This window comes from Amphibalanus amphitrite, unplaced genomic scaffold (assembly GCF_019059575.1).
Source record: "Amphibalanus amphitrite isolate SeventyFive unplaced genomic scaffold, NRLGWU_Aamphi_draft 000036F_arrow, whole genome shotgun sequence".
Classification (NCBI taxonomy): domain Eukaryota; kingdom Metazoa; phylum Arthropoda; class Thecostraca; order Balanomorpha; family Balanidae; genus Amphibalanus; species Amphibalanus amphitrite.
Genome location: NW_024881532.1, coordinates 244,394 through 257,806, shown reverse-complemented (window position 1 = coordinate 257,806; position 13,413 = coordinate 244,394). Strand labels below are relative to the sequence as shown.

At 55.0% G+C, this 13,413-nt stretch overlaps 1 protein-coding gene across 1 annotated transcript in view; it reads left to right on the top strand.

The window, feature by feature from the left end:
• Positions 1-13,274, top strand: part of LOC122372436 — a 40,622-nt gene extending 27,348 nt beyond the window's left edge. The window contains exons 9-18 of the mRNA XM_043349598.1: positions 310-537; positions 1,738-2,041; positions 2,600-2,734; positions 3,019-3,129; positions 3,435-3,569; positions 4,599-4,769; positions 5,172-5,287; positions 5,605-5,774; positions 6,051-6,220; positions 12,687-13,274. Of these exons, the coding sequence (XP_043205533.1) occupies positions 310-537; positions 1,738-2,041; positions 2,600-2,734; positions 3,019-3,129; positions 3,435-3,569; positions 4,599-4,769; positions 5,172-5,287; positions 5,605-5,774; positions 6,051-6,220; positions 12,687-12,786 (1,640 nt within the window). The 3' untranslated portion in view covers positions 12,787-13,274. The remainder of the gene's footprint in view (positions 1-309; positions 538-1,737; positions 2,042-2,599; positions 2,735-3,018; positions 3,130-3,434; positions 3,570-4,598; positions 4,770-5,171; positions 5,288-5,604; positions 5,775-6,050; positions 6,221-12,686) is intronic.
• Positions 13,275-13,413: the final 139 nt, after the last annotated feature.

The following is a 13,413-nucleotide window of genomic DNA, read 5'->3' as shown; positions in this document are numbered from 1 at the left end:
TTGCTCTGATGTAGTTCATGTTTACGTCAAATACGGCTCTGTATTCTTTTGATGTCATCTCTGTTGTTTGGGGACAATGTAAAAGTGATCGGTCAACTTCATTATGAGCCTTCTTCCGAGTACGTACCTGTTACATAATTGCACAGATGTAATGGCACAAATATGATACCACTGGCACTAGAGGTATAACGTTCTTGTTTTCCCCAATGCTCTTCACCCCTCTAGACTTTCTCCCCCTAGAAACGAGGGGGTGTCTAGAAACCAATGGTGAAACTTGAGCGCTTAGAAACTAACCCTTTTTTGTTCCAGAGGAGGAGCTGACGCCGCCGGGTGCCGGCTGTCCCGGGGACCAGTTCCGCTGTGTCTCCGGCGAGTGCATCCCGCGCCTGTCCCGCTGTGACCTGCTGCGGGACTGCGCCGATGGCAGTGACGAGATGGTCTGTACGTGCGCAGACCGGCTCAACGCCCAGTTCCTCGAGAGGAAAATCTGTGACGGCATCATCGACTGCCACGATAGTACAGATGAGCAGTTCTGCGGTAAGAAAACGCCATTGCAGACAAATGGGTGCGGTACTTTGGGCGTGGTTGGGAGAATCGCCAGTTCGCGAAAATGTTATGAGTTTGTTGGCACGGCAAAAGCTGTCTGTCATGAGTGATTTATGCTGAAGTAACAGAGTTCTTTCACGGAGTTCTTTCATTTTCTGGTAACGGTGATTAACTCTTGCGACTCATTTTCTAGAAGTTAATAAGACACTTGACAGGCACCGGTTAGCTAAAATTATCAACTGTGTGCTATATAGATTGTCCTTTGTTTGATCTGAACTCCTCAGCGATCCCCAGTACGCTGTGGATTCGCTTGATCAGTAGTCAACACCACCCTCCTAATTTTGCCTTTGTTAGGTCAGAGATCCCTGCCCGCTCAGTACTCAGCTCTCGTCCAGGGCGAGCTTACCTACCCGTATGATTCGAACTGAAGGTTGCGGTCTGCTCATTGTTAGGAATGACACTCATATCTCTCCAGATCGACAGCCTGACGTCATAACGTCGTGTTCGATGCAATAACCGTGTTCACAAGACAATTGGAGTGGTATGAAGCTACAGTGTCAGCGGTGCATGAACTCATCACTTACAGCCGTACCATCTTGTTTTGTCGTTTATCTTAATAGCTCGGAGAATCTGCGGATAACACCGTTGTCATACAGCAGACGCTGACGACAAATCCTGGAATTGCTTGCGGTGTCTGGCCGATAAGGTCGCCCGGTGAAGCGCAGAGAGCGGCACATGGCACCATCGGTCTCTGTCGCCAAAGTAAAACTCTCTCCGCTATCAGCGGCCATGGCGAGCGGGGCATTTTTGGCGGCGCCCTCCTGATGGCCATGGCCAGGTCAAAAATCGTCATTCCGGTGGGCAGAAAGTATCGCTCACTCTCCGGATTACGCCTGACGAATCCCTCGCTCTTCTCCGTCCCTTCAGACTGGTACTTACCAATCTGGTCAGTTTGGTTGCTCATTCTCCAAGAGATTGCCCCCCCCCCCCCCCCCCGACTTATATCGGCCCGGTCAGTGTGGTTGTTCAGACGCTAAAAGTCTGACACCCCCTGCCTGCAGACTGGTACCCTCCTAGTTAGATTGTACGTGCTCCCAGACATTGACACACTCCACCTCCCCACAGATTGGTGTCAGCCCGGCCAGTTTCGTTGCACTTGCTCCATGAGACTGACACCCCTCTCCTCCCCAGACTGGTGTCAGCCCGGCCAGTTCATCTGCCCGGGCGCCAAGCGCTGTGTACCGGCCGAGGCAGTCTGTGACGGCGAGTACGACTGTCCGGACGGCGCCGACGAACACCAGTGTGTCACACTGGCCACGAGCAGGGCGACGGCCGACCAGCGCCGCTACCAGTCCGCCGGATACCTGATGGTCCGCCGCCGCGGCCAGTGGGGACCGCTCTGTGTCGACGATTTCGACGCGCTCGTGCGCCGTACCGGCACGGACTGGAGTGTCCAGGAGCTGGGAAAGGCCGTCTGCAACGCTCTCACCTACAAGTAAGTAGGTGAGTTAGGTGTGTGGTAGGCTAGGTAGGTGTAGATACATTTCAGTACGGTAACAAGGTAAGCGTATGTAAATGTATTCCAGCTAGACGTAAGCCTGAGCATGCGAAAAACGATGCGTCGTAAATTATTGCGAGCTGAATGTAACTACAGTCAGTAACCGAAGATTAGGGCAGTGGGTTAGCGTGCTAGTTAAACAGGCTGCAAAGTATAAGCAATTATAATGAAGAAGAGCCACTGCTTACCTAATTAGCGGCAAGGTGCCGGTTCATGTAAGCATGAACCGTGATAAACCTTAATTAGAAGAAAGCGAAGTGGCTAATGATGGGAAATGACATGCCAATCGTTTACTAAAGCTAACTGTGGATACTTGCACCGGGATTGATAATGTAGGACTGCATCGCCTTGCAGTTCCCGTCAACTTTGAGCGCTGACTTAGAATATCGTCTGGCTCACCGTTTGGACCAGCTTCCATTATCAAAAACTACCTGGAGATCAGCAACCCATGCATTCTCGATTATCGTCTAATAACCACGTCGCCTGTTTTCGCAGTGAGACCACGGGCGTGTTCCGTACGGACTCGGCTCCATCCGCACGGAGACGGTCCCGCCGGCAGCGGAAGCGACGGGACGATCCGTTCTACCGACTGGTGCTCTCAGAGGATGCGCCGCGCAACACATCAGACAGGTACGGACTACGGAAAGGGGAGTGGAGCAGTACACTCAACAACGGATACGGGGAGTCAGATCTCGTCAAATATTTAGCTTCTAGCGGTTTTTAGCAGGATTACTTTACTACGTTTTTAGCAAGATTACTTTACTGCTCGTTTGCATTTGTACACACTGTGTTTTAAGTACCATTTGGGGAGTCGACCTAAAGTGGCCTCTCTTTCATTTCCAACCGTTGCAGTTACGTTTCGATGATGCAGATACGTTTCGATCGATGTAACATCGCACGTTCGTCTGTTTCAGTACGAGCCTGGTGTTTGAGGAGGCCACTTGCCCCCGTCAGACGGCAGTGCATATAAGCTGTGACAGTCTCAAGTGCGGCCTGAGACCGCGCGTCAAACAGCGACGGGCACGGTACGTTCAACGATCAAATACATCACCAGGATGAAAACTATATACGAATGAAGATTAGGGCCCACAATTTATCGTTATCTTTTTTACCCCAAGCAATGTTTCAACTTCCCTACCTGCTGGGGCGGAAGTTTTGTTATAAGGTTATTGCAGTTGGCTTTTCTTATCAATGATGTTCTGCTCATGTATGTATAGTTGAAAAATTTGCTCAGGCAGTCTGGGATCTTCGCCGACCATCGAGCCATTCTGATCAGCTCGTAGTGTGCTACCTCATGTTCCTCTCAGGACCGGCCACCCCATGTTGGCAGGATTGTGGGCGGCACCAACTCCAGTCCAGGCGCCTGGCCGTGGCAGGCGGCAATGTATAGGGACGGGGAGTACCAGTGTGGCGCCACACTCATCTCAGACCGGTGGCTGCTCTCCGCCGGTCACTGCTATCTCAGGTGAGAGGGGTGGCGCAGAGAGGGTGAGAGGGGTGGTGCAGAGGGTGAGAGGGGTGGTACAGAGGGTGAGAGGGTGCTACGGAGGGTGAGATGGGATGCTGTGGCCTGTGCGGGACCACAGTCATCCCAGATAGGCGGCTGCCCTCAGCCGGTCACTGCTATCTCGGGCGAGCAACCACGAGAATCTGGGATGTCACGTGATTGGACCGAGGAGACGAGATGGGCAGGTGTTCAGGTCTCGTGGTGTGGCTGTTTTTAGGCGTGATTGGTGTAAATGTCATCAGAGTGGTGCTTAGCCAGATGGAGCAACGTGCGCTCCAGGTTTGCAGTTGTTGTGGTGGGAGATACATACTCAGATTACGTAACCTCTGGAACAAATCGGGTAGAACGAGCGACCCAACTCTAAGTACTCAGAAGGCGGCTGCTATAAGACATATCGCTGGATTTATGTCCGGATAAGCTAGATACAAGTCAGGATAATTGACAAAGATCGTTCACCAGTCGAGTCAGTGACCGTTTACGCAGTTTGCGCTGCATATTTAGCCCTGTTTGGTATTAATCCGTCATCTGGAGACTGGATAGACAGGTCGGGCCGGTTTGGGACGGGTATAAACGCACCGTGACCGGCAGCATTCCCTCTAAAGTCGCTGGGAGGTCAGCGAAGCCGGAAAGGAATATCTGGCGCCGGTCCGACTGGACGCTGACCTTGGTCCTGACCGGCAGCGGGCCGATCCTGAACTCTATTGAACTCTGCAGCTGAGCTGACGATAGATCTGACCAGTTTCGCCCACGGACGTTAGCTGCGAAGGCTAACAATTTATTGAGTAATCTTGGTATTTATTGTCCACATGTCAACCTACGGTGTGTCTACCCCGCTAATAAATCTTACCTTTTGCAAAAACGTCTTTTACACAAGCGCAATACATAGACCTTGTTTAACCCTTGTCTGTCTGTGTTTCTGTCAATGCCTCGACCTCCGTTGACCCCTCTGCACCCGAACCAACTCTGACTCCCCTCCCCTCCCCACAGGTCGGCCACCAACCACTGGGTGGCCCGTCTGGGCGCGTACCGGCGCGGCAGCACCCTACTATCGCCGTTCGAATCGCTCCACCAGGTGTCCCACATCATCGTCCACCCGGACTACGAGGATGTTGGATATGTCAACGATATCGCGCTGCTCCGGCTGGCCGACTCAGTCAGGTGAGGTGATGGGCTGAATTGTGAGGCGACAAACCAATTCCAGTGAGTCCGATCGCTAGTCGACTCAGTTGCGGCGATATGCCCACTTCGGTGAGTCTGGTGAGGGGGCAGTTCGAGTCTAGTGCGAGAATACAGGCCGACTGTGGTGAGGCAAACAAGCTCAATACAGCTAGATTTTTATTTTTATTTTAACAGTAGCTCAGCTTCAATGCGTCTGACTCTATTTTCTAAGACTTGCTGCTTTCGCTGTAAGACCGATAGCTTCACCAAGTGATAGACTAAGCCCCTTTTGTTTCAATGAAAATCCGTTATATGCTATGCAGTTTCACCACCCCCACTATCTCCGTAGGGCGTAGGCGATCCTACACCCCGTCTCACTCTGCTCGCCTGCCCTTATTCCAGTATGAGCGACTTTGTGCGCCCCGTGTGCCTGCCGCCGCGCCGCGCCGAGGTCACTGAGGGCGCCATCTGCTCAGTGATCGGCTGGGGTCAGCTGTTCGAGTCGGGCAGGATATTCCGTGAGTTAACGAAGGCAGCGGGGCTGGTGGGATTGACGGGTGGGGCGGGATTGAGTGGACTGTGTTCAAACGTTAATTGATGCTGTTTTTTGGACAGAACGGGATCTTAAAATATTTCCTTCACTTGTTGACTCCTAACTTGAATTTAAGAAGGATTACCTAAAGCGCGTCTCGTGTCATAAGCTAGGGCTGATATTTGGTAAATTTGGATCATCCTTGCACAAGCATAAGTACGGCTGGGTGTCGTCGTTTATGGACACTCCAAGGGCTGCCACTAATTAGTTCGTTGTTTGACCGATGTGCGTCTCTCTCAACAGCTGACACTCTCCAAGAGGTGGAACTGCCCCTCATCACCTCGCAGCAGTGCAAGAAGCGCACCTCCCGCCTACCGCTGTACAAAATCACCGACGATATGTTCTGCGCGGGGTACGACCGCGGCGGCCGCGACGCCTGTCTGGGCGACAGCGGCGGACCGCTCATGTGTCAGGTCAGTGACATGGTTTCTGTTTGTATGTCAGGACTTCCTGTTCATGTGACAGTTGTATGTTATGTGTCAGGTTGGTCACTGTGATCTGTCCATGTGGTGACTGAGATCGTTCATGTGACAGTTTGTTCATATGCCAAATCTGGAACGACTGCTTGTTCATAAAAGCTGTCATCATTTGTGGATTTAATTCCTGTAACATCCGTTACCTCCTGTTGCCCCTGTGTCACCTTTCCTGTCACCTGTGCCTTCCGCCTGACCCTCGGTCATATACCACAGGAGCCGTCCGGCGAGTGGACGCTGACCGGTATCACCAGTAACGGGTACGGCTGCGCGCGCGCCCTCCGGCCCGGCGTCTACACTAAGGTGGCTAACTATGTTGACTGGATCGAGCGGATCACCACGGGACCGCTGCCGCGCGCCCGGCGCACCCGCTGCCGGGGTCACAGGTCAGTATGAGGCGGGTCACAGGGAAATCAGGGACGGGTTACAGGTCAGAGATAACAGGTCACTGCGAGGCAGCTACTACCAGTCACAGGTCAGTAGTAGACGGGTCGTAGGCTACCAGTAGACGGGTCACAAGTCAGTGATAGACGGATCATAGGTCAGTGATGGATAGGTCGTTGAGGGGCGGGGAATGCTGCCGGCACCAAAGGTCATTGGAGACGGGTCACAAGTCAGTGAAGATGGGTCAAAGGTCAGTAAAGATGAGTCAGTGAAAAAGGGACGCAGTTCGGTGGGGGCAAGTCACAGGTCAGTGACCCTGACAGGAGACGGGTCGACCTCGACCACAAAACACTTCGGAGAAATTTGAGGTCCGGTTCAATGCTTGTTAGTTCCACAGAAAACGACAACTCACAGACGTGCATTCAAGACGAGTCGTATTGTTTGACCTTCAGCAATAGGTGAAACCTTGTATCCACACAGTCAGACACATTGAGCTAAGCGGCCATCGGTATCACATCGACCGTAATGAATTAAAGAGGCTTAGTTGTTTGCTTTTCTCGTTGTTTGTATGTACCTAATTTGTCCCTATCGTGAGTCCATTAGCATGTGTCGTGCCTAGATATCCGAGCTATTTCACTGGCGGTCGCAGCCGCTAGCAAAAGGGGGGGCCAAAGTCACACTCGCGGGACATAACATTTATCCGTCACCGGGAGGGGGGGGGGGTGATCGGCTAATTTTTTTACGTCCGCGAGGCGCCGCACAGTTGGCATTACTTATGCTTCATCCATCTCATTCTTGCGTGAAACCTTTGAGCTCAATTTAAGGCAAAATCACCAGTTCCATTTACCGTCTCACGGTGTGCCCACCGGTCGGGCCGCTGCACCGTCCATGACGACGGATCGGTGTAGCATAGGTACCTATACTGGAAGGTCAGGCACGCGGATTCATGACCTTACCACTATAAAACAATTCGGAAAAGTACAGATACATCTTGCTAAAAAGTACAGATACCTCTTGCTTTGAACAAGCATGTGAAACCCAGAGAGCATTTTTAGACTATGACATTTACCCATATAGGTACCTAGTTGTGTGGCGGCGGGAGAGAGTAGGTACATACACCGGCCTCTGGAGACCCCCACAGGTTCCGAGCTTTCAGAATTGGCATCTGAGGGCCGCGCGCGACTCCTGCGGGGCTTCGCAACGGCTCTGTTGGGGCTCACTCAACCTGCCTAGTCCTACTGCTAAAAAGACTGGCCCTGAGCCCTAATGACTTCATCAGTCTCTGCCAGCCCCAGGACCCACACCGGCTCATGGGGTCCCGACCTCGAAATATGAGGGAATCAGCGCGGGACCATCAGAACGTAAAGCAATCTCGATCAGGACCAACGTAAGGCTGTGCCGGAGACTGCGTGAGCCCTCTGATCTTCAGAAACCCGCCCATGTATGTTTTCATGTAGAGGCTAGTTTAGGGCCCTCAGAGACCAGTACAGGGCCTGCAAACTACAAAGGCCAGTAGTTTGAGACCATCAGAGACCGAGTTGGGCTCTCAGAGGCTAATGTGGGTCCTTACTCATTACAGGCCAGCATGGGCCCTCAGAGGTCAACGTAGGGCCCTAAAAGACCGGCATGAGCCGTCGTTGGACCCCAGAGGCCAGCAGAGGGCCCTCAAAGGCCAAGATGGGCCCTCCTCAGAGGCCAATGCAGACCCTTAGAGACCGGCATCGGGTCTTCAGCAGCCAGTGCGGGGCCCTTATTGGCACCTAAATGTTCGTCTTGGGACACCAGAGACAGAAATAAGGCCACCAGAGACCGGTGTGAGACCCTCAGACGCCGGTTGGGACCCCTGAGGCCGGTTAGGGGCCCTCATAGGCCAGATGTGGGGCCTCAGAGAGGTTGATGTAGGCTCTTAGCGGTCAACGTGGGCGCTTGACCGCCACTGAAGTTCCCTCAGAGGTCAGTGTAGGACGTTCAAAGACCGGTGTGGGAGCTATATTAATAGCTGGGCGTGGTTTTTTTTAGCCTCGTGACGATCGAATAATTGCCAGGGCCCCATACACTTATATGGGGGCCCATTGGTTGTTTGAGGGGGGGGGGGCAAATGATATGATGGCCCCCTTTATTGACCTTTGGGGGCATGGCCCTGATGCCCCCCCCCCCCCGGCCCCCGCGACCGCCACTGTGTACACATTACACACATGCCTCTGAGATTACATACTAGCTCATGCAAACTCTATGCAGGCCCCGGAGGTCCCACGCTAATCCTTAAGAAACCAAGCCGGCATACGGCGTCACCACCGGGCTTCTGAGGTGCACAGCACCAACCCATGAGGTCTTACTTTAGTGTCTTGGAGCCAATCTCCTTTAGCAGGGCCCACCCGCCACTGCCGAAGAGGGTCTCATGCCAGCCATTGCTGAATGCTGGGCCTACGAGAGCCTCAAGTAAACCCACGCTGATATTCCATATAAGATCCGGCCATACTCGTGAACCGGTGCCAGCGACGCTGACCGCCAAATTGACAGAATGCGAAACTGAGCCCACTTATGAGTGAAATTTACGTCCTTTGATGGCGCAAGAAAGAAAATGAAACATACGAAAAGCTTTTCTAGGACTTTTGTTCGATCTGAAAGGTGGGGCCAAAAGATAGTATGGCCCCACCTTTCAGCACCAAAGGGGGGGCCATGGCCCCCGTGGCCCCCCCCCCCCTGCGACCGCCAGTGAGCTATTTTAGCCGTTTGTATACTGTCTGTGTTGCCCTGCCGTAGCCGAATTTTTTACCACGACTGATCGTCTCATTTTGCCGTGTCAAACCGATAAATATGGTAGTAAACATCAGGTGATCAATATTTCCGAAATGTCAGACCATCAATTAATGCGCAAGTTACAACAGAAAGAAATGTTTACACTACAACGTACATTGTCTGCTTTGTTTGGTAAATTTTCTAGTGCTGCTTTTCTTGAGGAAAATTATCGCCAACACTGATGAACATATGACCATCTAATATCTTTCTCGGTCAAGTCAACACAGAACACCAATAGCATACCAGTCAATAGGACGGTGCGGACCGCTAGGGTGCCCTCTCCCCCTCAAACGCTCCCCTGCCGTTCGGCACGCGGGGCGCGTTGGTGCAGTCTTTGATCGGCCCGTCACAACCCGGAGTCTCCGATGAAAGGAAGGTTTGTTTAGCGATGTAGAGCGTAGCGGCGCGGCCGCCACACGGGACACGCCTCCGATGGACCGCGACGCCGCCATTATTGAGACGATGTCCAGCGCCAAGGCGGCAACTAAAACGCATCGGTCACCGCAAAAGTTCACAGACACGAGCAAATACCCAAAGGTCGCACGGGAGGTTTGAGCGGTGCGCGCTTGGATCCAGTTGGGAGTCGGTGTTCCTAGCTTCGCTCAGCACCAGTGGTGTCCGCAGGGTCCGTCCGACCTAGAGTGAGGCGGAGGGCACCTCTGCACACTCCGTGGGTCTCACAGATCGTAGCGCTGATCCAGTCATGATTCTAACCCCCGCCGCGGCGACCCGAGACGCCCCCGCCCGCCGGCCGCCTTTCCAGGACGGTCCTCAGCAGACGCTGTACGAGTTCCTTGAGCACAGCACCATCCACGGTCTAGCGCAGCTGCGCCGCGGCGGTCGGTGGCACCGGCTGCTCTGGACGACCCTCACCCTCTGCTGCGCCGGTCTGCTGGTCAAAGCCACTGTGTCCCTGACGTCGATCGTGCTGGTCGAGCGGCGCGCCTCGTCGGCAGTGCAGCTGGTGAGCCCTCGCAGCCTGCCGGTGCCCGCCGTCACCGTGTGTGACGCCGGAGTGTTCAGTGGCAGCGCGGCCCGGCGGCTCGGCGTCGGCCCCGAGCTGGCCGGCTATGTGGCCAACACGGTGGGCGGCGTGGTGGGGACAATCGGTGACGGCAACTCGGTCGGACCGGTGCCGCTGCTGGAGGAGCAGTACCAGCAGCTGCTGAACCGCACGGGGCTCGGCATTCAGGCCGTGTTCGACGCGCTCTCGCCCGACTGTGAGAGTCTGGTGCTGGAGTGCGGTAACGGCCCGGTGCGCATCCTGAACGGCTCAGAGTGCTGCAGACGCCTGCTGAGGCCCGTGTACACCATGCTGGGCCGCTGCTGGACCAGCTACGACGTGGACATCCGCCAGAGTTTCGGCGGCGTCTACTTTGGCCTGACGCTGAAACTGACGCCTCTGGCGGAGTCGGAGCGGGCGGATATCGCCGGCAGCGGTCTGATCAACCGGTACCACGGCGTACCGGGCGCGCGGCTCGTGGTCACCAACCACTACACGCCGCCCAGTCTGCTGACGGCCAAGGGTGGCGTGGGTGCCGAGCGCGGACGGCACGTCCAGCTGGAGGTGTGGAAGGAGGAACACGACCTGACCGCCGAGCGCACCTCGCTGCTCGGCGGCCGGCCCGACTGCGTGGCCGTGCCGCGGGAGGCGCCGGGCGGCAGTCCCGTGCCTGTGGCCGGCGCCGACAGTTGTACCGTGCACGCCCTCCGGCAGTTGTACCGGCACCACTGCGGCTGCCGGCATCTGGGGCTCGACTGGCCGCCGGCGCCCCACCCGAACAGACTGGCTGATCCGTTCCATGCCACGGCCGATACGGCCGGCACAGCCGCCACGTCTCCGCCATCCAACGAGGAGCCGGAAGATCGCTCCCTACCGATCTGCTCCCCGCTGCAGACCCTGACCTGCTGCGGCAGACTGGTTGCAGAGCTTGTCGTAAACGTCTCCTCCGGCCAGCTGCCGTGCGCCCAGCCGTGCGTCGCCGATGATGTGCGCGTGTACGCCAGCAAGGAGCCGCGGCCCGATACAAACCACACCACCGTCTACGTGTACTTCACCCAGATCACGTTCACGCGTTTCATAGCTGTCGTGCCGGGTGTGCTGGAGTGGGCTCGTGACCTGGGCGGCGTGGCCGGCCTCTGTCTGGGTATGAGTCTGCTCAGTCTGGGTGAGGTGGTACTGATGGTGGTTGAGTGCTCGGCGGCGCTGCTGAGAGCGGCGGCGGAGAGACTCCGGCGGCACCGGCGGCGCGTCCAGGCAGAACACGAGGCGGAGTCACTGCCGATAGTAGAGAAACTGACGGAGCAGCAGCACCAGCAGTATCACCAGTTCCACCAGCACCAGCTACACCAGCCGCGCCGGCCGAATGTCCGCGCGGTCTCGGCTGGTGTAGTGATGCGCGTTAGTCCAGCTCCCCCGGCTACCTACAGCCAGCCACCTCACGTGGTGAAAAGCGCCCCGTTCTAGCCGGTCGGGATTGCGCTGTCTTTCGCCGCCACGTAAGGTATAAGTGACTTCTCAGCCACAACTGCACGATGGAATATGATAAACGTGACTCAATTCATTTGCTTGCGCTTCATGTAAACGGCCGTAGGTCCAAATGGGAATTAACCCTCGCACGTTAACCCTCGCCCGTATAGGGGGGGGGGGGGTCGAACGGACCCCCCCATGGTTTTTCGCGAATAACTCGCGTAAAAAGCGGCCGATCGCGACGAAACTTTCAGTACCCTCGCGTTAATCAATTTTACACCTACCCTGCAAATTTAATGACCCTGACCCCAATGACCTTTGACCTGTGACCTACTTTTCGAGACCATGTTTGGCCAGAATCGCGATTCGGCGTATGTCGGCTCGCATTAGCCGCGCGTTTGCTGTCTTTTCGTGGTTTCAAGCGTTCAAACATGTGATATGATGTTGCCCCCATGCATTAGGGTGGGTGTTAAGGTCACCTGAAGGTCAGGTCAGGTCATTGACCTTTGGTGACCTCGGTTCACTTTTTCAAGTTTTACATGTTTCTAGGCCAGTTTTTGGAGCTGAATTCGAATTTAGCAACCATATGAACATTTACGAAGTAGTTTTGGTGCCTTCGTAACATGTTACGAAGCTGTCAGAGGTGGTTGACACCTACTAGGAATACCCGGCAGGACCCCTACTGGTTGACCTGACCTGACCTGACCCGACCTGGACTAAATGCATAAAGACATTATCTGTGATCAAAACTAACATGATATTCGTGATCAGCGCCCCGAAAAACCCATAACAGCCACACTTTACGACCTTCTAACAGGTCCCGATTTTCCCGACTTTTGGGTCATTGACCTGACCTGCAAGGTCAACCAATGACCTAGGACCTTAAAATTAGGTATCATCGGCTTCCTCTCGTCACGGGCAACACGCTCGTTTTTACCGCGAAGCTCTAGCTCGATCAGGGGCGAAACGGCAAGGGGGGGGGTCCAACGGACCCCCCCTTATACGTTCGCGGCTGGAAAAACACCAATACGGGCGAGGGTTAACAGCTCGGCACCTAGCGCTGCTAAGTTCAGAAAACTGGACTTAATCATTACTTCAACCTGCATTCCCGATTGTGTCGCCCCGAAACGCAGTCTGTCGTCTCAAAGTGTACTGTTTCGAGCTTCGTGCACTGACTGACGCCCCCTGCTCCCACCCAGGTGTCCGCTGGGCCGCTGTCTGAAGCGGGACAGCGTCTGTGACGGCGTGGTGGACTGCGCTGACGGCAGCGACGAGAGACAGTGCTCCTCCGCCGCGTAACGCCCGCCCGGCCGGCGCGGGCATAACGAACTGTGACGCACCGGCAGCAAATACCGTGATAGTGAGACAATGTTGTTTTGTTCCTGTGCGTTATCCTTGTAACCCGTGCCTTGGCGGCCGGCGTATCGGTCGCCCGGCGCTGGCGACTGAAACTTGTAGCGGCGTGTGACGAATGATGGCAAGCGTTCTGTGATTAATGCGAGTCTTGCCACGTGCGCCATGACTTGTGTGGCCGAGATGGCGCCTGCCTCGCGCCGTGTGTGTATGTGTGTGTGGGAGCGAGTGGACGCACGCGACTATCAGCGACTAGGGACTGCATCTGAGACGATCTCGCCCGCGGTGCGGCGTCGCTGCTGGCTGGAGCGGCGGCGCCGCTGTTGTTATACTCAGATATGCATTGTTATTTATGTGGAAGGGCATCCCGGATATGTGTGATATGGAATGCCGCCGCGGTGGAGACATGAGCGAATATATGAGCTGGAGGATTGGCCGCACAGTTCAGGAGTTGGAGATCGAGATCAGGAGTTGAGATCATTCATTCAGGAGTTGGTCCACGGACTAATAAATGGGAGTGACGATCTTGGGTATATCGCATTCTCACACGAGAGCATTTCCCAACGTACCGCA